The 13,857-nt window shown below is 35.6% G+C and overlaps 1 protein-coding gene and 4 non-coding genes across 5 annotated transcripts in view; 3 read left to right on the top strand and 2 right to left on the bottom strand.

The window, feature by feature from the left end:
- LOC117165263 (lachesin) overlaps positions 1-3,180 on the top strand; it is a 254,566-nt gene extending 251,386 nt beyond the window's left edge. The window contains exons 9-10 of the mRNA XM_076622194.1: positions 1,324-1,389; positions 1,905-3,180. Of these exons, the coding sequence (XP_076478309.1) occupies positions 1,324-1,389; positions 1,905-2,071 (233 nt within the window). The 3' untranslated portion in view covers positions 2,072-3,180. The remainder of the gene's footprint in view (positions 1-1,323; positions 1,390-1,904) is intronic.
- A 5,961-nt stretch (positions 3,181-9,141) lies between these two features.
- On the bottom strand, positions 9,142-9,215 carry TRNAT-AGU (transfer RNA threonine (anticodon AGU)). Its single transcript has one exon. It is a non-coding gene; the product is annotated as a tRNA-Thr (tRNA).
- Positions 9,216-10,154: 939 nt separating this feature from the next.
- Positions 10,155-10,226, top strand: TRNAP-AGG (transfer RNA proline (anticodon AGG)). The gene has a single exon. It is a non-coding gene; the product is annotated as a tRNA-Pro (tRNA).
- A 340-nt stretch (positions 10,227-10,566) lies between these two features.
- On the bottom strand, positions 10,567-10,688 carry LOC117165629 (U5 spliceosomal RNA). Its single transcript, XR_004466040.1, has one exon. It is a non-coding gene; the product is annotated as a U5 spliceosomal RNA (small nuclear RNA).
- Positions 10,689-12,014: 1,326 nt separating this feature from the next.
- On the top strand, positions 12,015-12,087 carry TRNAA-AGC (transfer RNA alanine (anticodon AGC)). Its single transcript has one exon. It is a non-coding gene; the product is annotated as a tRNA-Ala (tRNA).
- Positions 12,088-13,857: the final 1,770 nt, after the last annotated feature.

Genomic DNA, 13,857 nt, shown 5'->3' on the forward strand with positions numbered 1-13,857 from the left:
AAAAAATCGATGGAGCTGAAACGTGGCAGAGGTAGTCGTGCAGAGGCCAGTTTTTTAAGATTATTTCTGCGCTATTCGTTCACCATCTTTATAAAGACACGAAAAACGTACTCGCGCATAGATTAAGCCCTCGAAAAGGTTAATCGCGTTAGCTCTTGCCACGAGACAATGAAATCTCCCAATTAGAATTGCCGCTGATGCCAGAAGCAATTGGAAGAGAATAGCGATTGACGATTGCTCGCTTTGAAACGTTGTATCGATGCCGATAGGTATCGCTTCGAGTATTTATACAGAGACAACTTACAAAGAAAAACAGCACGTATGGTCCTAGCACCGTTTGCAATTTCTATATTCGAGATCATCCGAAAATCATAATCGATACGTACATCCGATGGATAAAATGGATTAATATAAAAAATAAATTTTCTTTACTCTATAGCGTTCACTGATTTTTCGCGCAAAAACATGGCCAATAATTTCGTTTAGGCGTTTAGAACAGAGAAATGATAAAATTTAACGCAAAACGTATCTTCTTTGGAAAATGCCAATGAACTTGTATCTATTCGATTTTGTTTTATTCGATTCGCGGATAAAAATATTAAAACAGACGAAAAGAAATATGAGTGGATCGAACAACATGAAAGAGAATACACGGAAGTTTCAAATGAGTGAGAATTTAGCGAGAATCTTTTATCAAGGCACGAAGGAACGTGCCAATTATGTCTCGATCGTTGCGTCGATCTACGTTAGTTTATCCTGTCGTTTCGCAACCACCTCCTGTTCTTAACTTCTTCCCTCGTTACTTGAGAAAATACGCAGCTCTAAGATGCATTTTTCACTGTGACAAACGAACTTAGATTTGAACTTCGACAAAACGTCCGATCGATTTTCCGGTTGCAGCGAAAAGGCAACCACGGTTTTCCATTTTCCATTTTCATTCGTATTTAACGTCAACTCTGGTTCAAGCTGTTTACTTGAAAAAACCGGATAAAAATGCAACGATTCCTTTTTCTCTCTCGCCTATTTGTTCTTCTTTGAGGAGAAATGGACGACAAACTAGAGTATGGAACGCAGAATATCTTGAAACGTTGAAAAAGACAAAAAGATGATAAAACGATAAAGGAAGCAATTTATATTACAATCTATCTAATACGTTAGAGATACAACGTGTATTCCATTCTGAAGGACATTTTCTTTTTTTTTTTTTTTTTTTTTAGAACGGTAAATGCCGTGCCGTGTTTACAGGATTGTTTAGATTCTCGTATCTCGATAAGATGTCACGACTCGATACGATTTATCTGATAAACATCGATATTGTTACAGGGAAATTAAGGCACAATTCGAGAAACGATATATTCGAAGGAAACCAAGACATGCTGAAAGAAAGAGGTAAATTGTCTCAGATACGCTCGTGTATTTCGTAAACAACTCGTCTCTATAACGATTATCATTATTAATTACATACGTTTGATATTATACGATACATCGGATGAGATATACATATACACGCGTATATACTTGTATCTCGTTTGTATCTGCTATAAAGCTAATAACAGTGGAAATACTTGTTTCTCTTTCTACCTTGAGAGAAATGAGAAGAACGACGTTTCATTCGGTTCTACGAATAAATGTTGTTCTTTTCGTTAATGTTAATGAATCTAATTAAGAAAATAACGTATCGTTATGTTGCTGGCAATTATATCGTATTCAAAAACTCTGCTCTACGCTTTCTATTCGATATTTTCGAATTTTCTCATTTTTGAAGCAAAGGCGCGTTTCTCCTCTGAATCGGATACTATTGGTAACAAATAAAAATGAAATAGACGAAACACCTTGCGTTAAACTATTTTCATCGAATCAATTTGTACACGCCGTCGTAAGAGTATCGTGATTTCCTCTTGCAGATCTAAAGTTACGAGGCCGCAAAGAAACCAGCGGAAACGAAGAGGATGATTACGAAGATTCGGCTGCGGCGTCGAACAAGGACTCTTTCAGCTTGATTTTCGCTTTGGTCACATTCACCATTTACCTCTACCATCATCCGCAGTTAAGAACGCTACATCCGGCTTGAAGAGCGGCCCCCACCGTTCCAGCACATTATCATCAGATCCTTCTTTCGATCGCCACCCATCGACAATTTGTAAATCCACTTAAAAATCCATCGCTCAGGGACTCCATACCGAGGATAAATTAAATCGTGAAATCGCGCTGACCACCCATCACACCTGTATTATAAGACGACATACTCTATTATGATTAGTATCATTATTATTCTGTAACGATATTAGCTGTCGTAAGTTATTCGTAAACCGTAATCGCGTAGATTAAGCGGATGGAAAAATTCTTTTATCACGGAGAACGTCACGTAGCGAGCAATAAGTAAGGGAACACGAGAAGATCCTGTGCTGGAATTGAATTTACAGATGCGTTGTGTAGCGGGCCTGGATCATGCTCAATGGTACGCTATACTTCGAGATAGTAGCCAATGTGAAATTTCGTTCGTAGTTTTCGCGTAGTCAGTTGCGTTAACGTTTTGCAACGAGATTAAGATCGTGGTAGCCGTTCTTCGATCAACATCTTCGATGTTTCACGCGATTAAATTAGAAAACTTTGTTTAATTCATCTTTATGTTTCTCTAGTCAGACGTTAGTACTTTTAGTACTCTTTCTTATGTTCTTCGCGGTGTAGACAGACGCGGTAAAGATAATCGAACAAAGGAAAACGAAGATAATAATAAAGTAAGAGATATACAGAGTCACATAGATTTTTTCGCAGAGCGTGTCTAAAATGTTCACGGGGAAAGTTTCTGTCTAAAATTTCGAAACTATCTACTACGATTATACTTCGAAAGAAGGAATTACAATATATAGCGCTTTACTTTTACTCTTCTTTACAAATATCTAATTTTTACCTCTATCTGTTGCGTAAAGTTATATCCCTTGTGACAACGATATCGCAAACTTTTTATCGCTGCGTAATAAAAAAAGAACGTTAAGTTACGACAGATCAAACTTTTCGTTTCCGTCGTTTCAGTCTCGAGGAAGATCGATAACATATAGAAATCTGGTATAATCGATTTTGCGAATACGTAATAACGAGCGCACGACAACTAGCACCAACAGCCTCGGTGGAAGCCTCCAGTGATTCGTATTTATACCAAGGACAATGTGTATCGAACGAAACGATTATCGATATGCATTCGTGTATATATACATATACATATACATATACATATACATATACATATACGTATACATATACATATGCATATGCATATACGACCGCATATTATATATAAAGTATTATAATACGGCCCATGTATTTGTATAGGTAATCGTATATTCGTATATATGTATATAATATAACTGTATGTAGTACGTTAGATATAGTATTATCCAAAGACTGAGAGCATCGTTTCGACGCTCTTGAACTGCATTAAATAATTAAATAACGAAGGATGGCCGAAACTAAATCACGCCTCGCGTGATCCGTAAAAATCATGGATCAATCGAAGATGGAATCTCTCTGTGAAACAGCGCGCAGAAAAAACTGTACAGTCCCTCAATTGTAATTTCTCAAGCCATCCGTGAAAATTGTGTAAGAAGATCGCAAGCTCGTCGCTAAATTATGCTAGTGTTTTTCAAGATAATTTTTCTTCGCGAAGAAAAAAAATTTCTTTACAGTTAGGTAGGATTAACTAAAATTTGAAACAGTCGATGTCGGGTGAAAAAAATTACGGAGGCACGTCCCACCTAAACTTTTCCCTTATTTTGAACGTTGAAATTATTATGAATAATTTCGTTTTTACAAATAGTAACAATGAGTTCTCTCGATGACTGAAGACGATTAATTTACTAAATGACGTGTCAAAGAAATGCGATTGGTTGGAATCGCGAAGAAAATAGTAAGATGGCTTTTTACAACTTTTGTAACGACAATTTGAACAATACGTTTTCTAGCTTTATGTCAGTTATACTTTTACGTACGTACATGTTGAAAATTTCATCGAAATCGGTTGTTACGATCTACGAACGGTTAAACATCATGTTGAAAATTGCAATTTTTCACAACGATCGATCTGTAACTGTAGCAAATCTAAAGATCCTTGCGTCTTTCGATCTTTCCATGTCTGTCGCTTATTTCCGCATCGATCGATTGCCATGAAACTATGCAATATCTATGTAACCGACATAAATCTACAAAATGTATCGTTTAATTTTTCATTACAAGCTCGGTTAAAAAAGTTGTAAAAAACGACTTGTACTATTTTCTTCCCGATCCCGGTCAATTCCAATTTTTTCAAAAATTGTTTACGCGTCATCTGGCAAACTAATCCTTTCGCCAATTCTTTTACGAACATTCCAATCGACTTCGAGTCGAATTTTAAGAGGTTACTCTGTTTTAGACGGTGCCCGAATATTTACGTGGCCGGCCGTGAATACGTTACGAAGCACACTTCATACGAGAAGTTGTTCGCTATCGTTACACGAGAAGACAGCGATTGGAAATCTGTTTCGCAAATCCGATTTCTCAAAAAATTCTCAAAGAACATTCCAAATCGGTATCATGTTTTAAACTGGTACGAATAATCGGCAGACGATAACTATGAGACTAAATAATGGGAAAACGAAATTTCCCATTTCCATTGGCAGCATCTACATATTGTTCGCTATTCGATGCAGACTTGAACAATTTCAAAGATATACACTATATACATATACATATTTACGTCAAATTTTTGTAACAACGGGGACATTAAGCAGTCTCGAATAACAAAAAAAAAAAAAGAAACGCCATTAACTTTACTATATAGTCTATAAATGTAATACGAGTGGAATGTAAATTGAAACTTATAGATTTAATTAAGCGATACACTAACATAGAGATTTTATTAAAATGTACGAAAGAGCGTGAAGCTTATAGGCTTTAGAATTAAAACACATTTAAATACAAAGATTATAGATGTATGTACTTAGAATACGTCGAAATTGAATGCATATACCGGTATAATGATTACATTAGTAGGTAAATGGAAAAGTTTGTTTATATTCACGTTACGTGATACGACAGAATAATGTCGAAAAATATTTGTAAAATCAGAAAAATTTGTTCCCTATTTATGGAAATGTGCAACGTGTTTCGGAAATAAAAAGAATTATTTCTTTTGATGAAATACGAAACACGTTTAAAAAGTCCTTCGACAATACTTCAATTATTTACTATACGTTTGTCGTAGCTCAAGGACCAAAGGTTTATGGTAATTTTAAAACGAGTATTTCTTAATGCTAAATACGAGATTTCTTTCGTCTTTTATTTCAAACTCGAACATCTTGCATAAATAAATTACAAAGTGGAATTTTCGCACTGTGTACTTATCGGTTTTCTTGTATTTCGAATGTATAACGAAGGTACGACAAGTAAAATAACTGTAAACCGAACGTACCGACTAAAATTCGATCCGACGTGTTAAGAAAACCCTATTAACGACTTACGTGAAAATTCGTTGTTACGTCGAAAAGCGATCGTCGTCATCTTTGTGCGTCTGCAATTTTATTTGCGAATTAATGCGACAGTAGCATGAAAATTAATCAATTTTTCGAAATAAACAATGTTCTAACGTTTTAACGACGCTAGTTGAAGAATATACAGTTGCTCGCGAAGGTATAAACACGTTATAGGCATTGTACAAAACTTTCCGAAATTTCATTAGTACTGCAACGAGACATCGTTACCGTGACAACTACTACCGTGTGGGTAAGACTCGTAAGAGCTACAAGACGTTTATCGCGAGCATACGCTTAATAAAGAACTAGTAGTAGAAACGTCTAATTAACGCTAAAAATAATCTTACCGAACGTTGCGCGATATTAATACGATAATAATTGACTGTGTTCAGACAGTTTGCTAATCTTTATGAAGCGTCGTATGCTTGCATCAAATATCTTGTAATCTCCATCGTATCGTATACCTTCAAATTCGTTTCAAATTTGACCAATATACTCGTAGTCACGACGGTCGAGCCTCGTTGCATCGCTGATGAAATTTCCAAATATTTTCCTCCTACATCTTCACCTACACCATGTAACACATAATACATCGATGAAAAGATTCTATGAGCGTACAAAATACTTTCGTGAGCCACTCTACATACACGAGTTCCATGCGTTGAGCCTGTTTAGAGATAGAAACACTTTAACTTTGGCAAGTAATCCTTTATCGTCACTTACTCACTGCATACTTTTAGATGATTGAAATAAAGGTCTATAGTTTTTCATACACATATAGTTTTTCTCGACATAACGGTTCTACGTTTCGCATATTATGTACATACGATTTTCACTGGTCGAGCGACCACGTGTTTATGAATCGGACGATCGATCGTTTTGCGTTCGATACATCAGTTCGTAAACGCAACGTACTCGGAAAGAAGGAGGGGAAGAAAAAGAAAGCTGATTATGGGATTTTAACGATCAACGTAAAAAATAGTATCAGAAGGATCGCGAGACAGGATAAAAGGATCGTTGGTAATGTCACGGACAATGTGGTATTCCGCTTTGAGATTCTCCGCAGATGCATTCTACAGCGATCGTAAAAGAACCGAGGGGAAACGAATTTACAATCTTTTTATTATCCAACGACGCGAAACATATCCGAACACGCGAACGTTTCCTTAAAACTATCACCGTTTATTCGATAATTCTCGAAGAATACATTATTTTCATCCTTACGAAGTTATCGATAAATATGTTTATCGGTTGCGCGCTTGATATAATTATCGCTTGACAATTCTGTGTTATGCGTTAAAATTTCCTATCAAAATAATCAACGTGTTTTTAGTTTAGTCTTCTCGTTTATTTACTTTAAGTTAATTTTCGAATGTAATTTTAAATCAGAATACAAGAATTTTCGACGATCAAATAATCGAGTAAATTTTGCAAACAGCAAATACGGTGTGAAACGCGCTAGACGACTAAACTAATTACATGACGTTAACCAATTGTGAGAGTAAGAATTATTACAGAACGTTAGATAAAACATTTCATTAAACTCTAATTTATCACGCCACTTTTATTCGTAATTCATTTCTAATGTGAAATTCTGTTAACGAATATTTGTATCTCTTGTGTGTAAATATTCAAGACGTCCGACGGATAAATATCTGTGGAAAATCGTGATATTAAGCACTTAGACACGATTCGTTGTCCAATTGTATAGCATTTAACGTTCGAGTAGCAGATTTTAACGAAGAATGTCCACCAGAACATATCAAATGTCCGTGTTCTTTCTTGTTCAATTATAAGGAACCGTTGTTAGAAAAGTCAATTATCATCTGTCTTTCGTTACGTTTTAACTAGTAGGCATTCGTGCAGTTCCACCTTTCAAATAGTTTGCTTTCACAGCATAATAATGTAAATTATGTAAAAAGTTACTTGACGCCATACGTATCTAGCAAATAATTGGCTATACGTTCAAAAATGTCGAAACCGATTCCACAATTTATTCCTCGTACCAATTGCAAAATACATTGAACCGATCTGTCGCGACGACCAAAAAATGTCTATTTTATATCACATAAACGTGCATTAGTAGAACTAACAACGATTCACTGAATATTCAAGACGTTTAAGCAAGCTACGGAACTGTAAACGTTCGTAATGCAAACTAAAAGGAATAAAATATGTTCGATCGATATAGATACTAAAACCAATATTTTCGGTGTGAAAATCTAATTTTTTATTTGCCTGTGTATAATGCTTAAACAGTACGGTTGAATTACGAAAGTAATCGAAAAACATACGTATGTTGGATACTGCCGAATAAGGAAAATCTACTTACATATTGATGAATTCATGATTCGCAAATGCGAACATTATATCCAAAGGAGAGGATGATGCTCGAAACAAAGTTTTACGCCTTATACAATCTTAATTGATGCGATATAACGATATTGTATCTCGTACGTTGCTTTAATATGTCGTCAAAGTAAATTTTTAAGATATAAATAGAAAATTACATTCTACTCTATTCTCGGGAAAAATTAAGTTTAGGTTCCATATTAATCGAACATTCTTTACCACGTATTATACTGATTCTTCGAATCCGAAATCGTAACGCAAATTAGTTGTAATTAATTTTTCTGTTCCGTTTGAACATTTGTAAATCGTACCTAGCACATGCAACGTTTGATCTGACGATACATAATGCGAACAATTGTGCGCAGAGTACCACATACTTTTGTATCATCCGCATTGTAGATACCATTACAATCAATGTTGAATGATCGATGTAATTGAGTAACGCGAAAGTTGAATATAACTGTGAGAGACGAAGCGAGTCGTGCGAATGCTTGTAAGTAGACCTTAAGTATAGTATACTATGTACGAAGAAATTAAGTTCGACGAGCATAGACGAAAAGAAATGTAATACGTTATACACAGTGTACAGATAGGCTGCATTTCCCCTGCTAACAATAGGTAGTGGCGTGACTATATATGCCTTCATCGTATATAACGTTATTTATAAATATAGGTACACGAAGAATATAAGAATTAGAAGAAATAAACATGATTTTCAAACGTCCACGCGTTAAAGAAGAACGACGCTAAAACGCTGAAACTGTTCTTTCGTTTTATAAGGAATCTGCTTCGAAGGAATTTTATTTCAATTTCGAACGCAATAATCGTATGAATTCAAACGAACAGCTTTGGAATTATAGGACGGAACAAAATTAAACTGCCATCGGTAAACGATACGTTTCGTTATTGCTTTTGCAATATGGTTACGCCATACATCGTGCTTTCGGCACGCAATCTAGTCTTTTAAGCACCGTCGAGACCAGGAGATTGTCCACTGTCCGTGTACACATGAAAATACAAATTTATCACATATTATTATCTCGAATTTATTTCATTTCCAATGATGTTTGAATATGGTTGTTATTGGAATTTCGTTTCTTTATATATACTTTTATACGTCTAGAAATTTCTTAGTTACGATATATTTTGCTTAACGTTCATCGATATTTCTAAAATATGTAATTACGTAAATAATGTTACGTAGTGTTTCAATGTTACGTTAAAAAAAAAAATAAACCAACAACCCTTTCTTGTTACGATACGCCAGAGGATTAGGTTGAGATTTAGGCTCCGGAGGGATTCGAACCCTCGATCTCCTGTTTACTAGACAGGCGCTTTAACCAACTAAGCCACGGCGCCGCTTGTTTCCATGCCTTTTTAATATTTCAATCACTATAAATAGCAACATTTCAAAAATATATCAACTTAAGTATATCACAATTGTCTAAAAGAAGTATTTATAAATCTATCTGATGGGGTTTACGCTTAAGGACAAGGCCCTTCGTGTGTCGCGGCGCGTCGGAAAAACCGTTATTTATATACGAATGTACGGAGAAAAATTGTTAATCCATATCAATTATCATATCGAGATATTTATCGTTGAGAATATTTTTTCAAAACGTCACTGTAGCTCTACTAATCCTTAACATTTAGAGCTGAAACTTTCACAAAATACAGAGATAAAATTGGGCGATGCGATAGTATATCTACATACATTTATATGAAATTCACTATAAAATTTTACAATATCGTACACATATGCGTGTTTAGTTTCATTTTAAATCAGGAAAATCTCACAAACGTGTCAATAAAATTTTTATCACCAAAAGGTTTGAAATAAAAAGGTTTCGTCGCATTACAGATGTTTCAACGATACGAACACGAATGCAGCATTTTCGAGCCGGTAACTGTAATTGCTCCGATTACTACGCAAGTAATGTTTTTACCGCTAAATGTTTCAAATAAAAATTGGATGGTTTCGAGGGGGACGTAATTTAACGCGATTAAGGGATGCAATTTTTTTAGGAAGATGCCTGGGCGACATATGAGGATCAATTTTGTTCTTCTAAGGAAAATTATATATATAATATATATATTAAAACTATTAAAACTATTACAACCTAAAACGATTAGATGACAAACAAAAAAGGCAATAACGTTATGTTCGACGACACGAAGTCAACCCCGAAGTCGAACCGAATTTACAATTAATTGTACATTTATTTCATTATCATTAATAATATTACAATATAACTATTCACTCTCATAAAATTTAATCAATTGACCCAAGAACATAGCGGCTCGTTGGTCTAGGGGTATGATTCTCGCTTAGGGTGCGAGAGGTCCCGGGTTCAAATCCCGGACGAGCCCGTTTTTTTTTTTTTCTCTTGTTTCATAATTATCGTTACAAATTTTATTTATTATCCTCCCTATGTGATTTGCTAGCTTTTACTTGAAAACTCTCTCTTGACAAACAATGTCACGATTAAAATAACAATTACGTATTTCCTATTTAATGGTTTCGTTGTAGCGTTACACAAAGCTGTTATTTTCTACAGCCAAAGTTTAAAATCACATACCTAAGCGCGTATATTCACGACTTTCATATTGCAATGCATTTCGACACTAAATTGTTTATTTGTGCAAAAACTCATATGCATATCCTTCTGGCACTAAAAATCACCTGATCAATTACGCTTTGAATTATTAATTACCCAACAAATGTTGGGCATAACAAAAATTAAGTTATACAAACTCAATGAGTATTCCCCTCCACGGAAATCTTTAGTAAAAGGCGAAAGATTTATACGTTATTTGAAGGGGAACTGAAGGTATAGACACCGTCGTTACGTTGAAATTTATCTTACGCCAGTGCCCTTTCGCAAGTGAGAAACGTGTCCCTCTGGTGAGAATTTGGTGCATTTACGCCATAATAATTCGTCAAAACATTAAAGACTTTATCAAGTATTTATTTATTTACTATACTACATACGTTTATTTATTAGAAATTTTCATGACAGCGTATTGCTTCAAAATATTTATGTTCTATTTTTTGTACTTATATAAACAGATTCGTTCATGGGAAAATTGTTTGAAATAAAATAATTTCGATTGTTTAATATTTATATAGGAGATAACATAGAAAAGTTGTTTTACCTCAATGTGATTGCAAAATTTAATAAAAGTAATTTAATAAATACATGATAATAAAACAATAATTTAATGATAACAAAATTACATCTATGAACAATTCATTTGTTCCACTATAGAGTGTGTTTCGGAACAGACAGTATAGAATGACAACGGTGAATTACTTATGAAAAGATAAATCAAAGATATAGGATAACGATTATTTGTTTGCGGCTTGGTTTTCGAGAAAATTACGTCTGAAAATTGGTGACAACCGATTGTACTGTATGTACGTTATTATTTTGACAATATTGCGACGGGACTTGTTAATATTTTAGCGGGATTAAAATTTATATCAACGAAGAAATTACTGAAATTGTCGTTCATCCCGCCGTAAACAAATTGTTGCTCGTCGAATCACGGAAACATCGACCAATGTCAATGAATTTTCATAGTTGTTCAAATGCCTGTATACATCGCTTTTATAGTTATTGTTAAGATTTGTATACTCTTCGGCACACACAAATTCTACAATACGATCGGAATGACGACGATCCTGCAGAGTAAATCACCGTTCTATCAGATCAAACATGGCATTGCTAATGCTTGCATGATCGTAAATATAGGAACGATACAATCTAAGACCCACTGTCCACATTATACCTACATTGTGACGCGTATTAGGCATAGAACTGCTGATAGATGCAGCGGTCGTTGTAAAATAACGTGAACCTGCCCACGAAATAGTAGCGAACCGTTTTCGATGCTACGCGTTTTTGTCACGATGAGTGGCGTTACTAACATTGTCGGTAGCGTAGCTTGCGTTGCAGCTACAAACGAACGTAGCGATGTAAGATGAAAGCGTCTTCTTGTGGTTGGCTCGACCTCGTATCTTGCCGCGTACACTGAATATCGGCGTAGATATATCGACACCTTTGATAAATTACGGTTATGCGACTTTGGGCTTTATAACTTGTATAAAAGAAAATAACGAGTAGAAAATTATAAAGTAAAAATTGTATTCGTATAGGGGGCGTAGCTCAGATGGTAGAGCGCTCGCTTAGCATGCGAGAGGTACCGGGATCGATACCCGGCGCCTCCATTCCAGAATGTATATTATTTGTTAAATAATATCTGATTTTATTTTTTCTATATCAAAGCTTTCAAATCTTTGTACGTCTTATTTTATACATTAATATTCCATCTCACATTTTTGACGAACGATAAGAGACAATTTCACGCAAGTATATTCGCTTTGGCAAATGAGTTAGTCATAGAGGATCAATAACGATTAATTCAGGACAGAGCTTTTTGTTGCGAATCGAATTCGGTTATTGCGTTTCTTCAGCTACTAATCGTGGTTTTCTTAAATATTACGCGGAAATCTAGGAATGGGACGTCGTGGTATGGGATACCGCAGGATCAGGAATATACACCTAGCGTAACTCGTATAATAAATTTCAAAAGATTTATATATTTGACGAGTTTCAGAGGTTCTAATGTCGTTTGACATACAAAACACAGCGAATAACACAGGCGAGCTGTCCAATTAACGAATCGTGGAACTTGCGAGGATAGTTTAGTTGTATCGAACACAACGATAGATTAAATACTATTTTACATTTGAGCAATGCGTTCCAGGCAGTCCACGTGCAGAGAGATATCTTGGAAACAAATGGCAAAAACGTGTTCCATCAGCTGATCGTTGACGAGACACAAGAAAGATTAGTTACTCTGGAAACGATGTAAAAGCAGGACTAGTATTCCGACTACCAGCGAATTATTTCCACAAAAATTCCTCTTTCTTAAATACAAGTCTATCTGATCTTCTATTTCGCGTACACGGAAATAGAACAATAAATGCTAGTTCACGCGGAAGAAAATGTAGCGTGGATACTGTGATGAAAGTTGCTGTCATCTGGGCAATATAAATATTCTTGACGCGAAAAAGCCTTAATATATTCAATACCATCTACTACGTTTTCAGCTCGCGAAACAATGAACGGTCATTCCGCCATTGCTGGTCAGGGATGAAAAAGGAAAACGCTCGTACATCGATTCTGACGAGGTATAATTACTTTTTACCGATAGAATGTCGCGAGACGACAACGTTGAACCACGTTTTCGTGCACGTTTCGTCAATTTGCACTGACAGAATGGAAACGTTAACGTATTGTTGGCGAATGTTTAAGCTTTGAAGAAAATCTCGAGGTTGAAAACCAACATCGGAGAGACGGAAGCGGAGGCATGAACGACGCGCATCGTCGATCAAAAAGTCAAGCGAGGAAAAAACAAACGCAACCACGTTTCAATCCTTTTCCATTGCTTTCACGGATTCGCGTTCTGTTCGTTGGCTAAAGAAACGAACGAAAAATGAACGACGGTGCTCAGAAAGGAGTAAAACCGCAGAAATCGGTAAGTCGCTTCTTTCGCGCGTCAATCGCACGTTCGTCTTGCTTCTTTTCTCCAATTCCACTCTCGTTATCAAACAGTACAAATCTCAATGCCATTATATCGAATCCCGTAGTATCAACTATATTGCCATCTTGTATTTTCATCGCGTTAAACATCACGAGCTACGGAGTTTAAATTTATTCCTATTCGTTTCTATAATGCTACTTTGCGATTCTATCTTTTGAATCTGTCGTAATTTAACTACCGATCGTGCCGGTGGCTTCCATTTACCGGTATAAAACGACGAGGATAACGATAAAACCTGGATCATTGAAAGATTCGTTAAAAAAATTTCGAACGTTGTTTAAAATGATAAAAACTTGTATCGTATGACCGCGCAACCGAGAAACGAAATAAAAAGACGAAGCTTAATTTAACAGGCTACGGCAGCAGCAACTGGTTTGGACGAATCTCACGG

Source organism: Bombus vancouverensis, chromosome 10, assembly GCF_051014615.1.
Source record: "Bombus vancouverensis nearcticus chromosome 10, iyBomVanc1_principal, whole genome shotgun sequence".
Taxonomy (NCBI): domain Eukaryota; kingdom Metazoa; phylum Arthropoda; class Insecta; order Hymenoptera; family Apidae; genus Bombus; species Bombus vancouverensis.